The sequence below is a fragment of the Malurus melanocephalus genome, unplaced genomic scaffold (assembly GCF_030028575.1).
Source record: "Malurus melanocephalus ecotype Western Australia unplaced genomic scaffold, MMel_1.1 scaffold_4, whole genome shotgun sequence".
Lineage (NCBI taxonomy): Eukaryota > Metazoa > Chordata > Aves > Passeriformes > Maluridae > Malurus > Malurus melanocephalus.
The window spans coordinates 2,334,632-2,355,819 of NW_026623236.1; the positions used below are offsets into that span (position 1 = coordinate 2,334,632).

Consider the following 21,188-nt stretch of genomic DNA (forward strand, 5'->3'; position numbering starts at 1 on the left):
TGTTTCCTTTTGTACAAACCTCAGTGTAGTTACTTAGACCTCAGTAACAGTGCATGTGGTCTCTCAGTGTCCCCAGGTCTGTCTTAAAAGGTTCATCCCTGAGCTTGCTTGAGTTTACTGAAATTGGACAATTTGTTTAGATTTTCAGACTGAAGTCTACAAATATTTAACTGCAGTGTCATAGGATTAATACATTCTAAAGGCTGAAAGATTATACTACCGTATTTGTTCAATGAAATGTTGGGGTTTTATCCTCAAAGTTACCTYGAGAATTGCTTTGAAATTACCTAACATTTATAGACATCCTTGATGCTCCAACAGACACGCATGTATAGTTTACTTCATTTACTCATACAGCCATTTTTCATATTGTAAAAATTAGTTTCTGTGTCTAATCACTTCAAAAGGTTTTCTTTACCTGGAATCATAGAAATTAGATGTTTTTTCTTCTGGGAAGCTCTAGATGTCTGAGAGTCCCAACAGAAATACTCTGTGAGGTGGAAGCTTGAGTTTGCTTCAGGCCAAGCCAGGTCAGTGCTAAGCCCAGAGGAGGCAGTTGTCTTTCTGCTTTAATTCTGTGATCTGTGAAGCACAGAAGTTTCATGGTTAGATAAAATAGGGTGGCTATCCTAAACAGTTCCTCTCTTTGAAGCTTGAATTAACTGGTAACTTTGGTTTTATGTGCTGCTTGGAAAATAGCAGTGTGAAACACTACTACAAGCCTGGGGGATGCATGGCGTGTTAATAGTGGGTTCTGTGTCTTTGGGAGAAAAGTCAGCATCTTGGGAATCCATTTATTTGTGATCATCTCTCTGGTTTCAGAACAGAACTTGTTAGATTGACAAGTTGTCTTAACACAGGTGCATGCAAATGGATTTCCTGTTTACAAAGCAGATTAAAACATCCAAAAGCTCTTCCAGGCAGGAATATCAAGGTTGCTGCTTTGATTACTTGTGCTTTCACATGGTCCTTGGTGACTTTATTTATACCTCTACCATTTGATTAGATTTGATGGTGTTAAGTGTTCTCTCTCAGAGCATGGCCAGACTTAAACACTRAATTTATTAGGAATAGATGTGACCCAGGATTTATGTCTAAAAGTAGATAAGTATTACCCATTAGTCTCTCTTTTTAAATTATTCTACTAATGATCTTCTGCCTGAACAGCTCTTTTGTAGAGTTCATGGTCAGGGCAGGGTGAGGGGATTTCTTTGACAAGGCTCATCTGCTTTCTTCAGCCTGGACTCCAAACGTTAACTGGGAAAGATGTTCAAGAGGCACAGAAAACAAACTCCAGGTTTTGTACACAGTACAGTTTGTTTGCTTTTTGCATAATGAAACTTCTCCATTGAAGTAGTATTTAATGCTGGGAAAGGAATAATTTACCAGAAAACATTTTGAAGTAATCAGTTGTCTTTAACTTAGAGGCATRCCATGTTAAAAACCAGGTGGTCCTRCCTAGGTAGAGGCTTACTTTTCCTGTAATGTTGAAAAATTCACAGGTCTGGCTACATATCACAGCAAAAGAGAGCTATCATCTCCAGCATGTGTTGGARCAGGCAACTTAATATATTTATGCAAGGTTTATAGTCACAGGCCAGGAGTTAGCTTTTAAGAATTGAACCTTTGTCATTGACTGGGAATCCAGTAGAAAAAGTGACTGGCATAGAAACGGTGATCAGTTTGAGTAGCAGTTTACAGTTTTCTTCAACAGCATTTACATAGTTGCAAATACTGTTTTATTTATTCTTGCTCAATAASTATTTTATGCTCCATGCCTGTATATGGGCCTTTACTCTATACTCTGCTTCAGGGTGATAGCTRTGTTTATAGCCAACTTGGGAACATCAAGAGATTTTATGGGATGCCCTCTTAGCCAAGGTTCACATACTCCCAGTCTGCCTCACAATAGTTTCTCATCCAAAGTTTTCCCGTGGCCAAAATCCCATAAGTGTGACTTTTCCCAGTAATCACCTTCAGACTGTAGCAGACTGCCGCAGTAGCATTTAAAATTTACTGATTTGGGCACCCTGTAACACTGACACTCTTAAAGGTCAAAAAGCCCCTCTCCAGTCCTCATCTTTGTGGTCCAGAGACAAATCTTTCTGTGCAAATGCTGGTAACTGAATATTTGATGGATTATTTCAGTTTTAATTTAAAAAAGAAAAGCCCAAGGTTGCATTTAGAAAGACTCGAGCACAAATCTTCCAGCCAGTAATTCCCACTGCTTCGCTCATCAAGTAATCCCATGAATCCATGTCTCACACACTGTGTTTTTCTCAATAGACCTACATGGTAGAGCTGCTTCAGGAGCTAGAGAGGGATTGTGGGATACAGAACATGAACCTTGTCATTGACAACTAGAAAGGCACGATTCTTCAGAGAAGTAGACCAGGAGCTTTAATCGCAAAGGGTGGGATTAGTCCAAGCAAGTGTAGGTGTCCACAAGGTACCTGTCAGTTCATCACTTCAGGCTTTCTTTCTAGCCAGCAGAGAGACGTGTTCACTTCTACCCATGGCTTATCCAGCCTCAAGTAAATGTCTAAAATAGTAAAAACTAACTGCCCCCTAAAATGTCTGGTTTTCTGTACATGTTCTAAAAGGAGTGTGGCATGACTAGCTCCGGTACAGCATCTATAGACACTTGAAATTCAKTGAGCTGAGTCCTACTTTGCCGATACCCAGCCCCCTTTATTTCTGCGCCGAGCCCTTTCCTTGGTTCCACTCAGAAACTTCTTTCAGGACTTTCAGCTGCCCCAATCCTTCATATCGTGTAGCTGAATCCTGCAAGGTTTTCTGTTACCCACCTTGCATGAAGGAGAGGCACAGGGCAGAGTTGTGTAGATATAGGAGGTCATGCTTAAGAAATTACCATACAGAGTAGCCACTTTCTTGTTCTTGCAGATCTACTTGSAATAAGCAAACTGTGTCACAGCGCCAGGCTGATATTGTTAGGTGAAAGCAAAGTTAAATTACAAATTCAAGAGTGCCTTTGGCACAATTATTTTCGTAGGTACAACTGTCTTAAGTTTTCTGACTCTATTTTCATAAGTCAGATAATGATCTTGCTGAGATGCAGTAATTAACTACCTCATAAGTGGTTTCTCTCATTTGCTGTGCTGATTGTTCAGCATCCATAAGATGTAAAGTCAGTTTTCTAGGACTCTTTGTGAATACTAATCAAGAGGCACAGTTATGTGTATGTCTGTTTAATATTTTTGTGTCAATTGTTTGCATGAAGGGGACCATTAATATGTTTATATTAAGGAAAGTGAGGTTGTCAGCCTCGGAAGTACTGCCATGAAAAATCAAGAAGCCCGTTGGTTAATAGCTTTAAATGTGATCAAATGTCTAGTGATCTCCTTAAATCTCYTATTTTTTCTGATAAGCAAATTTCATCATCAAAACTAATACTATGTAATTGCTATGAATCTTTCCAGTCAAAACAAAAACTGAATAACCATGTAGATGGAAATKACACAATGAATTGTAAATTTATTGTGACTTGAATTAGGTATGCTCCCAGCACAACTGTCATGATCCAAGCCTTTCACACATCATCATCATCAAGCAGAATATGAAATAACAGCACTGTCCTGTGATACAATGTTTATGATGAAAATGTAAGTACTTTAATAATATTTTTTTGTGTATCATTAATAAAATACTACTTTTTCCTAGGTTATGGTACTGCCAGTTTTTGCATGGTAGGAATATAATGATGCTCTTAGTCTTCAAAAGGCARTTGGGGAGCTCAGCAAGCTGCAATGTGCTGTCACTCATCCAGGACTGCCATGTGTCTAAGTGCTGGTACACTGAGCAGTAAATATTTTATCGAGTCTTACTTGGGGGTTGTGTACCAATGCTTTTGTCAATACTATGCTCTCTCAGTATTGTTTAAATTTTGCTTTTTGCTTATAGTTGCAAGTAGTCTGTTGCTAAAAGAGCAAAACATATTTGGACAGCATGAAATTTAGTCAAGTTAAAAGTGAGGAAGAGAATCAGTGATGCAAATCAAATGTCCAGCTGGATCAGTGGTTGATCCYGAAAGAAGAGAGGCTGAATGGTGATAGTGAAGAGGAGACTGAGACGGGATCTCATCGCTACATATGAGTATCTCAATATGGGTGTCAAGCAAGGAGTAATAGCCATAAACCAAAAAACAAGGAGTTCCACCTCAACATGAGGAAGAATTTCTTTACACTGAGAGTGGAACAGGCTGCCCAGGGAGGTTGTGGAGTCTCTCTCTCCAAAACCCCTCTGGATGYGTTCCTGTGTAATCTGCTCTAAGTGACCCTCTTGGCAGGGGGGTTGGAGTGGATGATCTCCAGAGGTATCTTCCAACCCCAACTATTCTGTGATTCTGTGATGTCAATTTAGGGTGACAGATATGACATCTCTTGACTTTCTTCTCTTTATCTGTGTTCRTGTGGTGCCTATGACTACAATATTGATAGTACTTATGACAGAAGCCATGTGCCATAGAGAAGTAGGATCATCAGTTTTTGTAAAAGGACTGTGAATAAAATGAAGTTGCAAAATTGAGAAGTGAACACTGATGCTTTGTGTTGCAATGTTCATTTTTTATTTAAAGAGCTTCCCACAGACATGCCAGTCAGTATGTTACATGCACAGGTAGCTTTTCTTTATGCATGAAAATGGTCTGTTTGTTGGTGGGATATACTTATTTTAAAGAAATCAATTGCACTTGAGATGATAACCCCATAAGACTGTTCTGTAGAATAAGTAAATGACCTTTTGTAGATTTCTTTTTTTCTGTTTGTTGTCCAAAGTTTTCTACTCACTTTAGAGTTGTAGTAGCAGTATAGCAGTCATTTTGCAATCCCAACTGGAACAAGAACTTACATGGCTATTATGTAAATATATACTGCTGAACTTTGTAGTGCAATTTACTTTATGTGCTCTTAATTTATGTTCTGACTTTTATAGTACGTGTCAGACCTCTTTAATAGCAGTGATGGTTCYTTGTTTCTTGCATTGTTGGCAGCCATAGACATTAAAGCATTTTACAAAGGAATGGTAAGTGCCATTGTCCCATTTTATTGAGGAGCAAACTCCAGGACTGCAAGTGACCCACTGAAAATCTCACATTCTGCAGAAGAGCTAAGACTTCCTAAAAAGCTTACAACTGTATTCACGAATTTAAAAAATATTTGTAACTGTGTACCTAGGAGCATGTGATAAGAGAAACAGTAATCTCAGTAATTTTGTGTGTGTGTGTGTGTGTGTGTGTGTGTGTGTGTGTGTGTGTGTGTGTGTAAACACTTGTGTGTAATCTTTAGACCAGGGTATTGTTATAAGAAAAGAGTCTGTGGAACCTTAAATTTCCATACTTTAAAGTCTATACATCTATATATCACTTACATATTAAACATGTTCAACAATGTTTAGAATATAAACCGGGACASTGTTAGCTTTCTTGAAATGGGAATCTGTGGCTGAAAGCAATATGATGTTTGATTCCTATAAAATGTTAAAGTAGGACTCACCTGTGTGCTGCTGGGGTATAACGTGCGTCGTGCATACATTTATTACTGGCTTTATTTAGYGTCTTCATTTCTTATGTCCTCCCAGTAAGAATGTTTCCATTTGGAGTGTKCTTATTAATTACACTATAAGGGTTTGTTGCTTTAAGGGTAAATAGAACAGATTGTTCCCCGCAGTGTAAAATCAGCTAAATGAGCGAGTAGTGGTACCTTATTTGTTGATGTACTTTAGTGATATTATGAGAGGTATGTTGACCACAGACTGAGTCAGGACTTGACTGTAAGGAGATCCCTAAAATCTTTCAAGCTGGAAACTTGGTTGAACTGTGAAGAAATGCATAAGATATGTGAGCTCATTAACTAAATTAAAAGAGATTCATCCATCACTGGGTTGCCTTGCAAATGTGTGTGTTTATACTCACATCCCTTTGACTGTTCTTTTAGCTCATGTTTGGTACTACAGAACATAGCACAGTGACACTTGTTATCCTACTTGATGGCACAGTACTGAACACTTTGTAACAAGATGTTTTTATTCTGATTGCTAGTTTTGTTTTTTTTTTTTACCAAAATAATAGATTATCACTGTCAAATTTATTTTTAAAAAGTAACTGAAAATACTGTTGTTACCTGCCTTGCTGAATAGGAAGATGGTATGGTATCACTTCAGTGTACACAAGATGTTCTTCTTTCCCTTTGTAATTCTGRAGAAAGGCAGACCAGAATTTCGCCATGATTCAGGGTTGGTGCTTTATTTATCACTGTGTTGTTGGGATGAATAGAAAGAACAGAATATAAACTCACAGATAGAGAGTTGCATTAAAAATGTAAAACTGTTTTATATCAATAATATCCTAGTAGCAAAGTGATCGTAATTATTTCAAATTATCAGACACCATTGTGCTGAAACAGGAGTTTATGGGCAGGTTAACTTTGGTTTTAAAGTGTATTATTTTCCTCAGTGTTGAAAAAAAAATGCCACATAACAAACATATTGAAATTTCATTTAAATATGATGCTATAAGTATCCTCATGATGGTGAGGTCTAGTCCTGTGTATTCTTCACAGGGAATAGCCCCATGAAGACCTACACATGATGAACTTGAACCTGGTGAAAATTCTGCATGTTTTTGTGAATATGTAAGACCAAAAAAACCCCCACTTCTTCTGTTTATAGGGAAAATATTCAAAAACACCATGCACTTCATATTTGTTTTACATTACCCATGCTTTTATATTTAGTTTGATACAATCAATGACCTTCTGTAGCCTGAAGTTCCTTTGAGGATGACAGAAAAATATATAGAGAAGTTAAGGCCTTTGAAAAGGTTTTGATCTTCATTGGGCATCTGYGTCTTTCCCAGCATGGCATTACATATAATCCAGTCTTCAGAGAAAGACCACCACTGGACAAGGGTTAGAAAGATTGATTTTGCTTCAACATTTCAATGGAAAAAAGCATAAATTATTCTAAGACTTCTGATTGTATGTTGGAAGTTTCTCTGTTGACTTGAGAGAAATGCTTTCAATTTTCCTCTAGAATATGTTCTTGTTAAAAATTAAATTCCTGCATTTAGATGCTGAGAAAAATAGGAGATATCATGAATAAAAATATTCTTTKGAAAACAGTATGTAATAAGGCACATCGTATTGAAATAATTATCAAGTAAAATAATTTTTAGATTTGAGTAATTTTTCAGTGACATTGGCTCCTGTTATCATTGAAATGTACACTAAAACTCACTTCAAAATGAAGTGGAGATTGTCTTCATTACATATCTTCAGTGCTGTGTCACTGGGTRAATCTTGTGACTGCAGACTTTTTCAAAAATATTGTCCTTCTAATACCTGACATACTAGCTTTGATATTTTTCATAACCTGAAGTTGGTGTATTTAATAACATATAACCKTGGTGATTTAAAGGTTGTGAAATAGTTACTATCATATCTATTTATGATACATAAATTTATTCAAAGTCAGTTCTACATTGTTCTTATTCTAGCAGTAGATGTATCTTTTAATTTATCAAGAAGCTTTGCAAACTTTCTCTTTTGTGATATTTGCATGCTCTCAATGTCATCTTCCACTGTGATTTTATTAGAAATTTCCTGCCAATTAACTAGTTGTATTATGTCCATCCCGGCCTTGCTTAGTCGAGAGGGTAGTAATGCTAGYTTTATGTCAATAAACTAGGGTTTATGCACATTTTATTATTTGTTGTTTTATCTCAAATCTGTCRTATTAGATTCTGTTGTACTGACGAAGTTTTAAAATCTGATCTATTATAGAGGATATAATAACAAAACTGCATGTTGCCTTAAACAGTATTTCCTAATAATAAAGCAAGACTCTGTTTTGATTTTAAATTTTACCTTATGTGATTTTGATTTATTGTGTACATAGGGAATCTTTTTTTTTTCTGTGCGTATATTGTGTTTAATMCTTATTTTGACAACATCTTACCCGTGTGGAATTTTTGTGTTTTACTTTTGCTGCTATTTAATGGCCGTTGCTATTTTTATACCAACCTATACTCAATAGTATCTAACCTCTCACACTTTGAAAACACCCAAAAAAGAACCACTCTCATTAATGATCGCAATAATCCTAAGCAGCAAATAGAGCTTTATCTGTCAGTGCTGAGAAAAAATACTATGTGAAATAATCTGTGTAATATAGAGATAATAAGRGATTAGTGCATCTGTTCCAAAGAGCCTGACCTTCAAACCGTTAGCTCTGCAAGATTCAAGCACTATGGTATAATCCTGCTATGAAAGGCAAGTTTGTTTTACTTTTGTATTTTATGATCTTCATCCATGGGCTAATATATATTGAAATCCCTGGAAAGATGYAGTACTGCTTGGCTTGAGTTGTAGAGTCTGAAATTACTGTAAAAGGCATGTTTCTGTTTCACCAATAGTAAGCCTAGGAACATGAAAATAAGGTTTGTTGATTATAATTTTGCGCCGTGTACTCTGGGGAGCCATCTTTTTATCTGCTATCCACAAGTAAATTCAGAATTTAAAATCTGTGTTTCAGACTAGCTGATTGATTACTGCTTATTTTTGTGTTGGTTATTACAAGTGGATTTGCAAAATTTCTCTTCGTACAGAGCTGTGCAATTTTCTGCTGCCCTTTCTCATTTTCTTTGGTGCCAATGCTGATGTGCAACTTCTGTTTTCCARTTTATTATTAAATGGTTGTCATTTCTTCATTTTTGACAGATTTTTCAGTACCCTCTATATCAATACAGCAGGAAAATTTAATGCTCAATCTTAGTGTCTGCTTCTGAATTATACATAGGGAAATGGTCTGTTAAGTAGTTCAGAAGTAAAATTAGCTTTGTACTGTATTTTTTGTGAGTAGCATACATGGAACAACATTTCTGGATATTGTATTAGTTCAATACTAGTGCCTTTGATCCTTAAACTTTCTAGTGTTTATGCACAGTTGCATTAAAAACTGTATTTTACATAACCTTCTGTGTTAGTTGGCACAACAGTTTSGAAGTGTTTTCACTTCGGAAATAACTAGAAGTTTGGGAGGTAGTCAGATTTTTCTGTAGAGATAGGCTGTATTGACTATCTCTTGCATGACTTTTTTTTTTCCCCATCTCATTCTGCCTTGTGTTTGAAAGGGCTTTAAAATTTTGTAAACGCTTGCTGTCTGCTTATATTTATTGTCTGTAATTCAGATGCTCTCAAATATTGATTTGTAATATATGGCTAATTCTCCCTTGTGCTTATATTTTTATTTTTTATGGCTTTTATTGTGTTGGTAACAGATTGATTATATGATAAATCTATTATAAAACAAGCCAACAGTCACAATAAAACAATCTTGCTATCTTGCTTGTAATAAAAATTTAGCATAATTTACCAGTGAAAACACAGAACAACTCTTCCTGTATTGGTGGGCTTTTTGCCTCATGTATGTTGACTGTTGTCTYGTCTGCTTCTCCTTTGAGAAAGGCAAGTGCTTCCTTGCTAAACAAGGTTTGTAACCAAGAGAGGAGAGCTGGGCAAAATGAGAAACAAACAGCCTTAGGGACCTGCAAAAATAACCTGTAATTGTCTTTGATGGCAAAATGCAATGTATTAGAGAAAATGCTGCTGTCTCAMATTGCTCCCTACCTTGCCCAGATATCAAAGCAATAATGATGCTGTGACAGGCTTTTTGTGCTGGTGTCTGTATGTGGCACAGTTGGACTTTTATATCTTGTCAGTAGTGTTTTCTCAGTGCGTATTTGATAATGGACATAAACCAGCAATGTTGGATGCAAACCTTAGGATTTCGTAGCGGAGTTATGCCAGAGCATATTCATTTGGGAAGTTTGGCTGAACGATCTGTCTCTAAACCAGGTCTTTGTGTGCAGTTGTCCACTTTCAGTAATATAAACACAAGGGGAACAATTATGTCTTACAGTTATGCAGTGTTTATCTAGCACAGATCCGCTGCCCAAGTCCGTCGGTGTTTTTACCCACGGACGGCTGTAACTAATGCAAACCAGTCTGAGCGTAATGCCACAAACAGCTCTTTGAAAACGGAAACATTAAGTGACCATCTCACTCAATACTTACCTGTCTTAACTACTACTGTGAATAAAAAGCTTTTTCAAAAGATAGGTTTTGCACCAGGACTGTTATTAGCTGGATTTGAACTCTAGCTGACCAAAAGAAGGAGCCTCTCCTGAGTTTTTAGCCTTCCTTCTGTCAGTTTTTACCTGGGCTGACCTCAAAGGTGAGAGGTATATCTGTACATCATCACAACCTAGCTGGCTTGGAATTTTAGATAGTTACACCTTTAAAGAAATTCAAAAGCAAAGTAAACATTAGCGCAGCTGAAAAAGGGCATGGTTATAGTTCACTGTAGCTGAAACTTCAGTGGGATTGCTGATGTTGGTAACAGCASTGCAAACAAGGTTGCAAAAACAACATGCAAAATTTTGTCTACATTTGTAGAAAGTTTAAATGGAAGTTTGGGATGTGGTACTTTGGAGGCTGCCAAGAAAAATTTACTCTGTAGAGTCTGAGACTAATACTTCAGGATTCAGTGGTGGAAGAACAAGCCAAGTTTTTGGTCAGCCTTTGTGCTATAGATCCATAAAAGTCAAACAGTTTTAATCCTGGAAAGAGGGTTTGGTCATACAAATAAGAAATATTTGGAATGATTTTTCCTAGGACTAAGAGAAGGAGCATAAAGAAGGAAAGGCTGTGACCGAAGGAGCTTTCTTGGAGGCTATAGAGCAATGGAGCCTTCCCTCTGCATGTTTTTTATTTCAATTGTAAGCTTCTGTTGAATTTTTCTGAGCAAGAACCTGGGTGGGAGGGAACTTCTGTACATTTGACACAAGTGCAGTGCTTTGTGTCAAACTGCTGAATGTGGCAGGCAGSTCCTGGAGCTTTTGCCATGCACCTGCTGAAGACAGGTCATGGGAGAGTGACATGCWCACTTTAGCAGCTACCAACATCAGCATTTCATTCCTACCATGGYGTGCTGAGATAAATATTTTCATTTAGTTGTATTTTGATTTTTTTAATTTAACACACATCATGAGAGAATTCCATACCTTGTAGCTACGTATATTTCAAAAAGGTGATGTCACTCTCTTTCTGTTTTCTAAATTTCTAAATTTATCAAGAAGATAAATTCAACTATTGCACTAAATAGGAAATCTGTGCCTAAGCGATGAAAATGCATGGACATTTCTGCATAGAAGTGACATGATATATACTGCATCACTACTGGGGGGCATTTTGAGTTAGTAACCTCTACAGTATTTGCAGTTAAAAATCCTGTTATGCGTTTATTAGCTGAAATGAACAGTTTAATTTGTGGCATTTTTCTCCTTAATTATTTTATGATACTTTAAATAATCAGAACTTTACAATAACTTGAAGATCTACAAAACTGCATTGCCMACGTTTTAATTTTTTGTTTTCTCATTGTTATTCCATTTGAAACAGTTCTCTTCTTTTGGCTTGACAAATGCTGAGTAATTTCCTTTTTCCTTTCTATCTCTAATCATCCTGAGAAGGCACACTTGTCCCTACAATTTTGAATGTCARGTCGATTACRTTGTGTTAAACTGTTTCTTAACCASCTGCAAAATGAAATGGAAGTATAATACATTTTGAGAATAGAGTATTAGAGAAATGAAACAATTTGTCAAAGAAACAAATATTGCAAAGTCTGTTTCCCCAAAAGAAAGTTGAAAGCAGATAGCAGTAATTAAAAATGAAGTTTGGTTCTTAGAATGCACTGGGCATTTCAGAGGCAGTGAAACTTCTTTAACTCAGCAGAGTTAARGTTCCTCTTAAGTCCCTCTAAGACATCATTCAGACTTTTCTGTAGCACAACAGTAATTTATTATTTAATGCTAATTTGATGCCTCCTCAGATGTTTGCAGTGTTTCAGGTGGTTTTGTACCAAAATTCATGCAAAATGAGTCAAAATCACCAGGATAGAGAAATGTGATTCTGGATTTATTTGACTCCTCATCAAATTCCGACCAGTGGCATTAAAAAAATGCATCAGCCAAGGTTGCCAAGAATAYTTTGTGCTCTTCTCTGCTTGCACATAACTAAAAAATACACTGCTGACTGAAWTTTTTAACCTTTCAGCAGTATATTATGAAGTGCTAGCTGTCAGGTAGTTCAGTACTTTTTTCACTGCAAGGCCCTGTAATGTAATCACAGTTGTAAAAGGAACTTGTGAGTGAAGCAACTGGATCATTCTTCACAGTGCTGCAGTGCCAAGTGSTTACAGGATAACGACGGAGAACGCAACGCCAGGACCCCAAAGATTTATTCTACCCAGAAACAGCGCAAGTTATTTAAACAAAGGTGAAGCTTCTTTAGGTGCTGGCTGCTTGCTAAGGATTATATTGTAGCCAATGTTTAATTTTGCTTAAACCAAAGGTAAGCCTGCATTTTCTGAGCTTTACTGTGATGAGCCTGTTCATGTGTCTGGATTKAGCAATGTACAATAGTCTTGTATTATAACTTTGCAATGCTACAGTCAGTAAAGAAAAACCGGAGTTAGTGTGATACTATGTTGATCTGATACTTTGGAAATGATCTSGTAAAGGCAGGTTAGTAACATTTTTAAAGGGAAATGTGATACCCATCTGGTAAAATAAAACATGAAAGGCTTGAAAGTTTCAGTCCGAGCAAATCAAACTACGGAAAAGGTAAAGCATTTTCAGATAATTTCACTGGCTGGTAATTGAGATGAAAAGGAAAGGACTGTTTCTGAAGCTGTAATGTTTCTCCTGCTTAGTATGCTGTAAAGCTAAATTAGGGTTGAGCAATTATTCAGAAACTTTTCCATTGTACAAAAAGGCGTGTAACATCTTTTTRCTAGAAGGAACTCTAGCACTGGTGCTTTTGACAATGTTTCAATTTACAGGGATTTTTTCAGGGATTATTAAAATAATTACTTTGGGTTGTCATTATCTACAGCACACAGTTCTCAGGAAACTTTTTGAAGATGCCCTGTAACATTTGATTTATTTATTAGTGATGCCTTATAAGTTGTCATAATGGTGGTATCATCTTGTAAAATACTGTCATGTTWTGTTTTTAATAATAAATACAGAACTATTTGTAATTGTGAAGACTTACTTAAAAACAGTCTTAAATTTACTAAAATTGTAATGGCTGCCTAAAACCACAAAAGACACCAAGTAACTTTAACTTAAATACATATAAATTCATAATGAAATGAAATGTTGATTGTGTTTATCTGAAAATTCTCCTCTTTTTTTTTTTTTTCTGCATTGCATTTTATTTTTTCCTCCTGTATTAACTGCAAGCTGTGTCCCAGCACCCTTTTTGTGGACAAATGTTATCTCTATGCCATATGTCAGTTCTCTAAGAAGGATTAGCTGGTTTTAAACAATGTTTTGATATAGGCCCGTGTTTTTATGTAAAAATGTTATTGTTGAAGGTGCTGACAGGTCTTCTGAACTTCTTATTTCGTTCTGTCTCGTATTGTACTCCCATCTAACAAAAAGCCAATAGTATATGAGAAAGTAAGTGTTTGATATTTTACAAATGGTTGATACAGTGAATAATTTGTTGGAAACATGGCTTCTGTATTTTACTAATTGAATTTGACTGCAATAGGTTTCAGGAGTTGAAGAACATGGCATATGAACCTATTATCAGTTTTACTGACATATTCTGGTTTTATGTAGCTCTTYGCATATGTGTGAAGATGAAAATTAAGAGGTCTTCATTTCTGTATGTTTATAAAGTGTGTTTAGCACAATCCCAGCAGTAGAAACTTCTTACTATAGATCATCTTCGATKGCCTCATTTTGGCTGACAAGACAGTGGCTTTTTTCATTGCAAGCATGTGGACAAAACAATTAATCTTTAMAAAGTCATTTCAGAAGCCATAACTGATCTTTTTCTGACCAGATATCCTTGCTTTACCTTGAGATACATGTGTCCTGGTTAAACATAGGGTTTCTTCCCAGACATGAAAAAATCATACGTATCTGGATAAACATAAAACACATGCTTGTTTTTACTTTTCTTTTTTTTTCCAGTAAATATGTCTGAGACATCTAAAGGAGATACAATTTATAAAAGCAATTACTAAAGGCTTTGTCAGGTAGTAAACGATAGGCTGATTTTCCACTTACTTGCTTTTGTTGTGAGCATGGACCTGTTCCTGTCATTTGCTCTCCAAGTGCTACTTCAGGTTCATGAAAGTCATTAGGAACTGTTGGATAAGTAAAGTTACTTTGAAATCTAAAACTGTTAAGAGTCTGAATCTGCAAGTTTGCTTTTCAGTGAAAAATACAGTCAAAAGGTGAAATAYTGCTGTACACTGCCTAAAATGCCATCAAAGCACTAATACAACCATTGACWGCAATTCAGTGAAGTCTCCTTTTGTTAGAATTGGTGCTTTCGTTCCTTTGCTCTTTGTATGCCATGTATATTAATGGACTCACTGCATTATCTCTGACGTATTTGAAAATATTTATTGGGAGTGAAAGGGGTTTGCCAGATGAGTATGTGAATTTATAAATGTAGTTGTGAGATACAGTTTATTCGCAACTTCTGCTAAAATTTCTTCTCAATGAATTGTCTCAGCTAAAAAGGTGAGTATTCTTTCTAGAAGATTTTAAAATTTATATATTAGCATAAATGTTGTTTGTAGATTTGTTTTAATAAATAGAAATAGGAAGAAGTATATGATGGTTTATATTTGGATTTAAACCTTTGGATATAACACTGCAGAATATCAACAGCATTCTCYTTTCATTGTATATATTGTGTGATATTTGGAGCACTTAAAAGAGAATTGCTGCAATATTTCACATGTCTTTTTTAGAAAGAACTGGTATTTAGGAGAGTATAGTACAATACACAGAATGGAAAATGCAGGGGAATATTGCATGATATAAAGTCCAGAAACTTGTATTGTTGAAATTTTTATTTAAATGTCATATTTTTATTGCTTATCTTCTGTCCACAGTCACTATGAGCTTTCAGTCTTAGTTACCAAACTACTGCTGAGTTCATCTGATGTACACACACACACAAAAAATGCTCTTTGAAATATTTATTCCTTTTTTCTCTCTCTCTTTTAGAACTATAAGCCAAGGGGCACTTTGTCAATTCATATGTAAATAAATTTTGGCATTATTTAAAAGCACTACATGCAAAGTGAAGGGGAAGCTGCAGAACTTGTAGCTGCAGGTCTTTAAGCAGCTAAATTTGAAGTTGTAAAAATCACTAACACATCAGAAAGGACCAGAAAAAAATGTGGCTTTTCTTTTTACAGATCTTTGAACTGAGGYTGACCCTTACTATTGCAGCTGGGTAATCTTGTTGGTGTCTCACACAGTCAGTGTACAAACCAACCATATGGTCACAGTCAGAGGTTTCAGTCAGAGGCAGCTTGGAGCTGTAGTCCTTCTAGGCTTTCTTTGGATGCAAGAGCACACTTGATACCACAAATAAATTGCCCTTGAGTCATGCAATGACACTTCTTATCATTCCTTTCATTAGCAGATTTAGCAGTGGTGTATGCTTTGTTCTCTGGTGTGTTCTTTCAAGCCAATCATGAATTTTCACGTACTCTGCTGCATGTGTGTAAATTTGCGTCTTTYTTGGGTGCTAACCAGCTAGTTGCCCTGAGGTATGGTTCTGAGCAATGCTCATTAAGGCACCTCTGCCTGTAGGCAGTACACAGACGGCCACATCAGGATTGTCTTCTGCCCTACGGCAGTCTCCAACACTGTYCTATTGATTAAGCTGCCACGCTCAGGACCCTTTCGCTATAATTCTGTTGTCAACAGCTGCTGGCTCCTAGACTTGAGAGTGATTGGGAAGCACAGAAATTTGGGACATGTCAACTGCTTTGATATTTTGTACAGATACAAGGTGAAGCATACTTGCTTTTCACTGTGCTTGGTTACTCAGGTCATGGTCTTCATTAACTTACTTTTACCTGGGAAAACCAAAATCGGGGGCCAGTTTCTTGTCAGACCAAACAGCAACCACCATAGGCTGTATTTATTATAAATAGGCAGAAATAGTCACATTGCACACACTCATCAGTGTGTTGCAGCAGGACTGCTACAACAAGCCTGGTGGTGGATTGCAAAATGCTTTCAARCTGTGTATATTTTGTAGCTGCAGGTGGCTGCTTTATGAAGCTTTGGCAGCAATTAAAAAATCTGCTAAAATTTTCATCCATTTCTCTGTAATAGTTTTTCTCTAGCTTGTACCTGTCAAGCCAGGTGTTTACATGTAATTTATGCACATTAGTCCTCATTCCTGCATGCAGAAATCTCTACATGGTTGACACAGCAGACAGAATCACATAGACCATTTTGGAGTAAATTTTACCTCTAAATTGTAAAGATATCTTCAGTCTGCACAACAAATATAGTGCCAGCAAATAACTGTAATGTATTATAAAATTTAATTTTACATATAAAACTAATAAAAAATCAGGAGCAGGATCAAGCATTCTCCAATACATATCCTGACAAGAGCAGAAAATCTTCTCAGTATATCATTGCATAGATATTGGATTTGAATATTTTATAAACTTGTATTTTTCATGTAAAGACAGCATTCCAAAGATAKTCCAGAACTGTTAGAGTAATACAAGATGAAAATTAAAGTTTTTTAAAAAACTATTATCAATAKCAGAAAAACAGTGGTAGTTGTTTGGATCCCTTATTTTGTTGTGCAATCAAGGCAGGACTGGAACTGTACCCCARAGTGAGTTCATGTTACCTAAGTGCCTTTACAAATAGAAGCAGTTCCCAACCCATCTCTGTGCTRAGCACCTCCCTCCCTCACACAACTTGGTTTTGCTGAGATGTTGACTGGACATGACTGGAYTAACAAGATAAACCATCTCTTTACTTTTGTGTCATAGCTAGAAAAATAATATATCATGTAAGATATGAGATGTCTAAATTACCAAGGTAAAACTTCTAAAACTTGTGTAACACGTATTTTGGTTCCTAGCCATGGGCAAAAGGAATTTTCTCTATGCCATAACATTCCTGTTGTGTTTTATCATGCTRTTGGGTTACTGTTATATTTCTGGTTGTACTTCAGAATGTTGAGATTGAGGAAATAAAATTAAATAAATAGGATTCTAGTTTTCCCAGGAAGCGTTGAGGATTTCAGGAGCAGTTATAAGGGGAGGCAAAAGGATGGATGCTTTTTAATCTTCAACCTGAAAAAAAAAAAGGTTGATTAGAAAAGAAAAATAGGTAGAATCCAGCACTGTAAGATGGAGAGCAGTGACTWGAAAAGTACTTGGAAAAAGACAATCCGGTGCTTGCAGCTCAGAGAGACAAGGTTTTAGATTTGCTTATGGCCATACACAAGGATTCCTACTTCATGGTCTGTACATTTAAAATCTGAGGAGCAAAGAAGTGTGTTTAAACAGCAATATCAGTGTTATCCATGACAGTGAAACATTACTCTTAAAAAAAATTCATCTGTTATTTTCAATATCTACTGTGGCTCAAAGCTAAAATATTGGGGTTTTTTTAAATTTAGTCAATGGATTTTTTTACAGTGATTATTTCTATGACTGTATTCATTATCTGTCCCAACAACCTGGCTCTTAATTGCTAAGTTTCAGCACCCATGATGTTGTCCAGGTTGGTCCAGAACAATGTCTCTTTACCAATTTGTGCCAAGACCATGATGGTTGCTACCGCTAGAGTCTTCTCATCTTTCCTGAGCCCTGAATACTCACAAGCAACCCTATTCAGYTGAACACATTCCAGGCTCTACCCCATGTTACGCTCCAGGTCATGGTGCCTGATCTGGCTGGCTCCAGAAAAGTAGGCAGGGGGTAAAGCRCATAATCTCATGTGCTTTGTAGGAGCAGATGGAAACAGAGACTTTCAGACAGGTCCTGGCAAGAGAGAGAAAGAGAAACAGACATTGAGAAAACAATATAGGTGGAAAACGCCTACTTGGAGAAAATGTGAAAAATCCTTCTTTGGAGTACAACTCTGTGCTTGCCTTATTCTTCCTAGGTGCCTTTTGAGTTATTTTTGAGGCTCTGCCTGCCTATCAGCATTGATATCCTGAACACACCTCAATTCTTAAAGAGAAAGTTCAGGACCAAATATAGCATTTGGGATTTGGCATACAGAGTCACTGAAGCTCCAGCAAATACCTTCCACAGCCAGCCACTCCTGCACTGTGTAGGAGTGGAACCTGGTCTGCCTGGTGTACCTTGCCTACCCTACTCCACCTCACATTKAGCAGCACTGGATATGTGTTTCCAGCTAACCAAGGACTGGGAATGTGGATGAGCTGGAGTGGCCCACAGGAAAACCTCAGAGCTTTTGACCCCAGAAGGGACCAAAGGGTCTGTGGAAAACGTTGATCTCTTCCAATCAGAGGCATTTGGGTGCTGTGATCATGTCTCCTCTAAGCCCAATGTACAAATTCTTTCACTTTGGCCATGTTAGCTATTTCCTTGRTAGCTTCAAAGGGGTTACTCTGATAGCTGCATGGTGTGATTTCTCCTTGCCCTCCACCTTTGAGTCTGCAGACTCAAAAGAGCAAGGGCCAGCTAATCTCCACAGCATGATTAAACACCCTGGACAATGGGCAGGCTGTGTGGGGACTACAAAAACCTTCAGTTTTATTGTGATGAATAAGATCTCTCAAGATCTGTCAAACATCCAAAACGTGCCTGTGAAACAGGAAAGTGAAAGCTTTTCAGAGCAAGTCAATCTGCACAGCAAGTGAAGATGGAAGAAATATTTGCTTTTTCAGATGTTTCACTGAGCAGACCATGAAAAGGATGCACAAATTTTGCAGAGATGAATAAAGGAGCACTGAAATGAAGAGGCAAAGGCAGAAGAATTTTTTRGCATGTATTTACATAAAACTTTGTCAAATCAATTACTTTCTGAGAGAAAGTGATGTTGTCCATTGAAATTTGGGTACCTATTTTGAACTAAATGAAAAAGACCAGGACACTGAGTTTGAAGACAACACGTGTTATTACATCATGTGGACACTTTGGTGGAAGAAATTTAAAGATTTGAGAACAACTGTCATCATCTAGAAGTGTAATTTCTGCTGTGTGATAGCAGAATTCACTCTAGATCAGCCATAATGTATAAAGGACTGAAGCTCTTCTTGCTCGAAGGAAACATGAAAACTTACAGGTGAAAATCAAAATGCATTTTAAAGGATGTGGTATAGAAGCTTTACCAAATGGATGAAGACTTTAAACAATTTCACAAGATTTATGTTACTTTCTAGTCTTAAAGTTGCAAGCCTAGGCTCTGATTGCCCAGAGAGGTTGTGTAGTCTCCTCACTGGAGATATTCAAGAACCATCTGGATGCAATTCTGGGCAATGTGSTCCAGGAAGAGGGAGGTTGAACCAGATGCTCCACTGTGGTCCTGTCCAGCTTAACTGTTCTGTGATTTCCCAGACAAATTCTCCAAGAGTTACTTCTCTTTAGGAAGTGCTGTGATCACAAGTTCTGTAAAGTCCACTGTTTACTTTAAAGACGTTTTGTGGTGAAATGATTTTGCCAAGTCAAAACACATAATTATATTTTTATACTTAGTGTCTTAGTTCTTAGTATTATTCTGTGAAATGCATGAAGGTTTTTTTCTCGTCTTTTATTTTCTGTGAAAACTGTAACTTCTTTTGCAGTTACCCAACCTAGCAAGTTGGCTAGCGGCACATTACCGAGTATGTGGTTAGCCGACAGTATCACAAGTTGTCTACATTTCAACTGTGTAAAAGTTATTAACAAGMCATCAAGTTTCTAACAGTTTGCCCTAATTAAGATCTTCAGGTTGCAGCCTTTTAAACAGAAGCCATTTCCAGTTTGCAGCTGAGGAAGAGAGATGGTTTCTTCAAGCAGAATAGTATTTTCATGTTATTAAATAATAAAACTGTTCTTGTGTGAAAACTGCAAGGAAAGGTTTTGCTCCAAGTTATTCTAACAGTTGCTTCTTTTCTCTCCTTTCAGAGGCTGGCAGCAAGAAGCTAAAGAGCACGATACAGAGAAGCACAGAAACAGGAATGGCAGCAGAGATGAGAAGTCGTATGGTTCGACAGCCAAGTAGRGAATCCACTGACGGCAGCATAAATAGTTACAGCTCCGAGGGCAAGTAAGTGAAATGAAAAATATCAGTACTACAAAAGAAGTTTCTAATAYAGTAGAAGTTTCTTTCCCATTACTTGGGGAGTCCCAAACTCYAGCTGAAGAGAATAGCTCTGTGTACAAATTCTTCCTCTTGAAACATTTGAAAAATTTAAGTATTTTAGGTACATAACACAAATKACTTGGGAATTGAGAGAGGAATTCTTAAGAATTCTCATTTTCCCTGCCATCCAGTGAGGCATTTTGTTCCTCAAAAGACAACTAAATTAAGAYTGTATTATTCAAAACAAAACATAGGGGTACTTTTTCTTTGAGTTATGTTTGGATTACTTCAGAGTTAAACTTCAGATGTTGTATGTGAATCCCTGTGATACAAARCTCTGTTCAGTAATACTATATACAAAGAAAGTTTAATTTGGAGTTGTTCCAAGTATCTCATTAAGAATTGTAAAACCAGAGCCCAGCTGCCCCATCAGCTGAAGTCATGCAGACAGCTGTGGCAGATGGGGCAGCTGTTTTCATTCACTGCTGAACGATTTGGTAGGTAGGAAAGGAGAGCAAAGACAATTCTGGCACAAAAATGTGCAGGAATACTCCAGCCTCCTCATAGTTCTAAGTMGGACTCTAATGCATGCACCAAGGCACAGTAGTTACTGGGGAATTCTTAGAAGATGACTTCCCTAAAAAGGGGGAAAYGTGGGTAGGCAAATGCACCTTTACAGACCTGAAAAAAAAAGATTTGAACTTCCTCAGCTTCATCTTTTTATAGGCTTGCTGTGTTACCACAGTTGCTACTGCGTATTGTATGAAACACAAAACACCTTGCTGTGGTGGCAAGGATCTGTGTAAAGTGACTCCATCAGATCTTCTCAGCACCCTAATTTTTTTTACAACACTGGAGCAGGTTGCCCAGAGAAGTTGTGGATTGGCTCATCATTGGAGGTGTTCATGATCAGTTTGGATGGGGCTTTGAGTGACCTGACATCTGAAAGATGTCCTTGTGCATGGCARGGCCATCAAAACTTGATCTTTAAGGTCCC

At 37.0% G+C, this 21,188-nt stretch overlaps 1 protein-coding gene across 3 annotated transcripts in view; it reads left to right on the forward strand.

The window, feature by feature from the left end:
* RIMS1 (regulating synaptic membrane exocytosis 1) overlaps positions 1-21,188 on the forward strand; it is a 310,345-nt gene that overhangs the window by 278,176 nt on the left and 10,981 nt on the right. For all 3 annotated transcript variants that reach the window (XM_057369045.1, XM_057369055.1, XM_057369036.1), the window contains one exon: positions 20,014-20,155. In XM_057369045.1, coding sequence (XP_057225028.1) covers positions 20,014-20,155 — 142 coding nt within the window. The remainder of the gene's footprint in view (positions 1-20,013; positions 20,156-21,188) is intronic.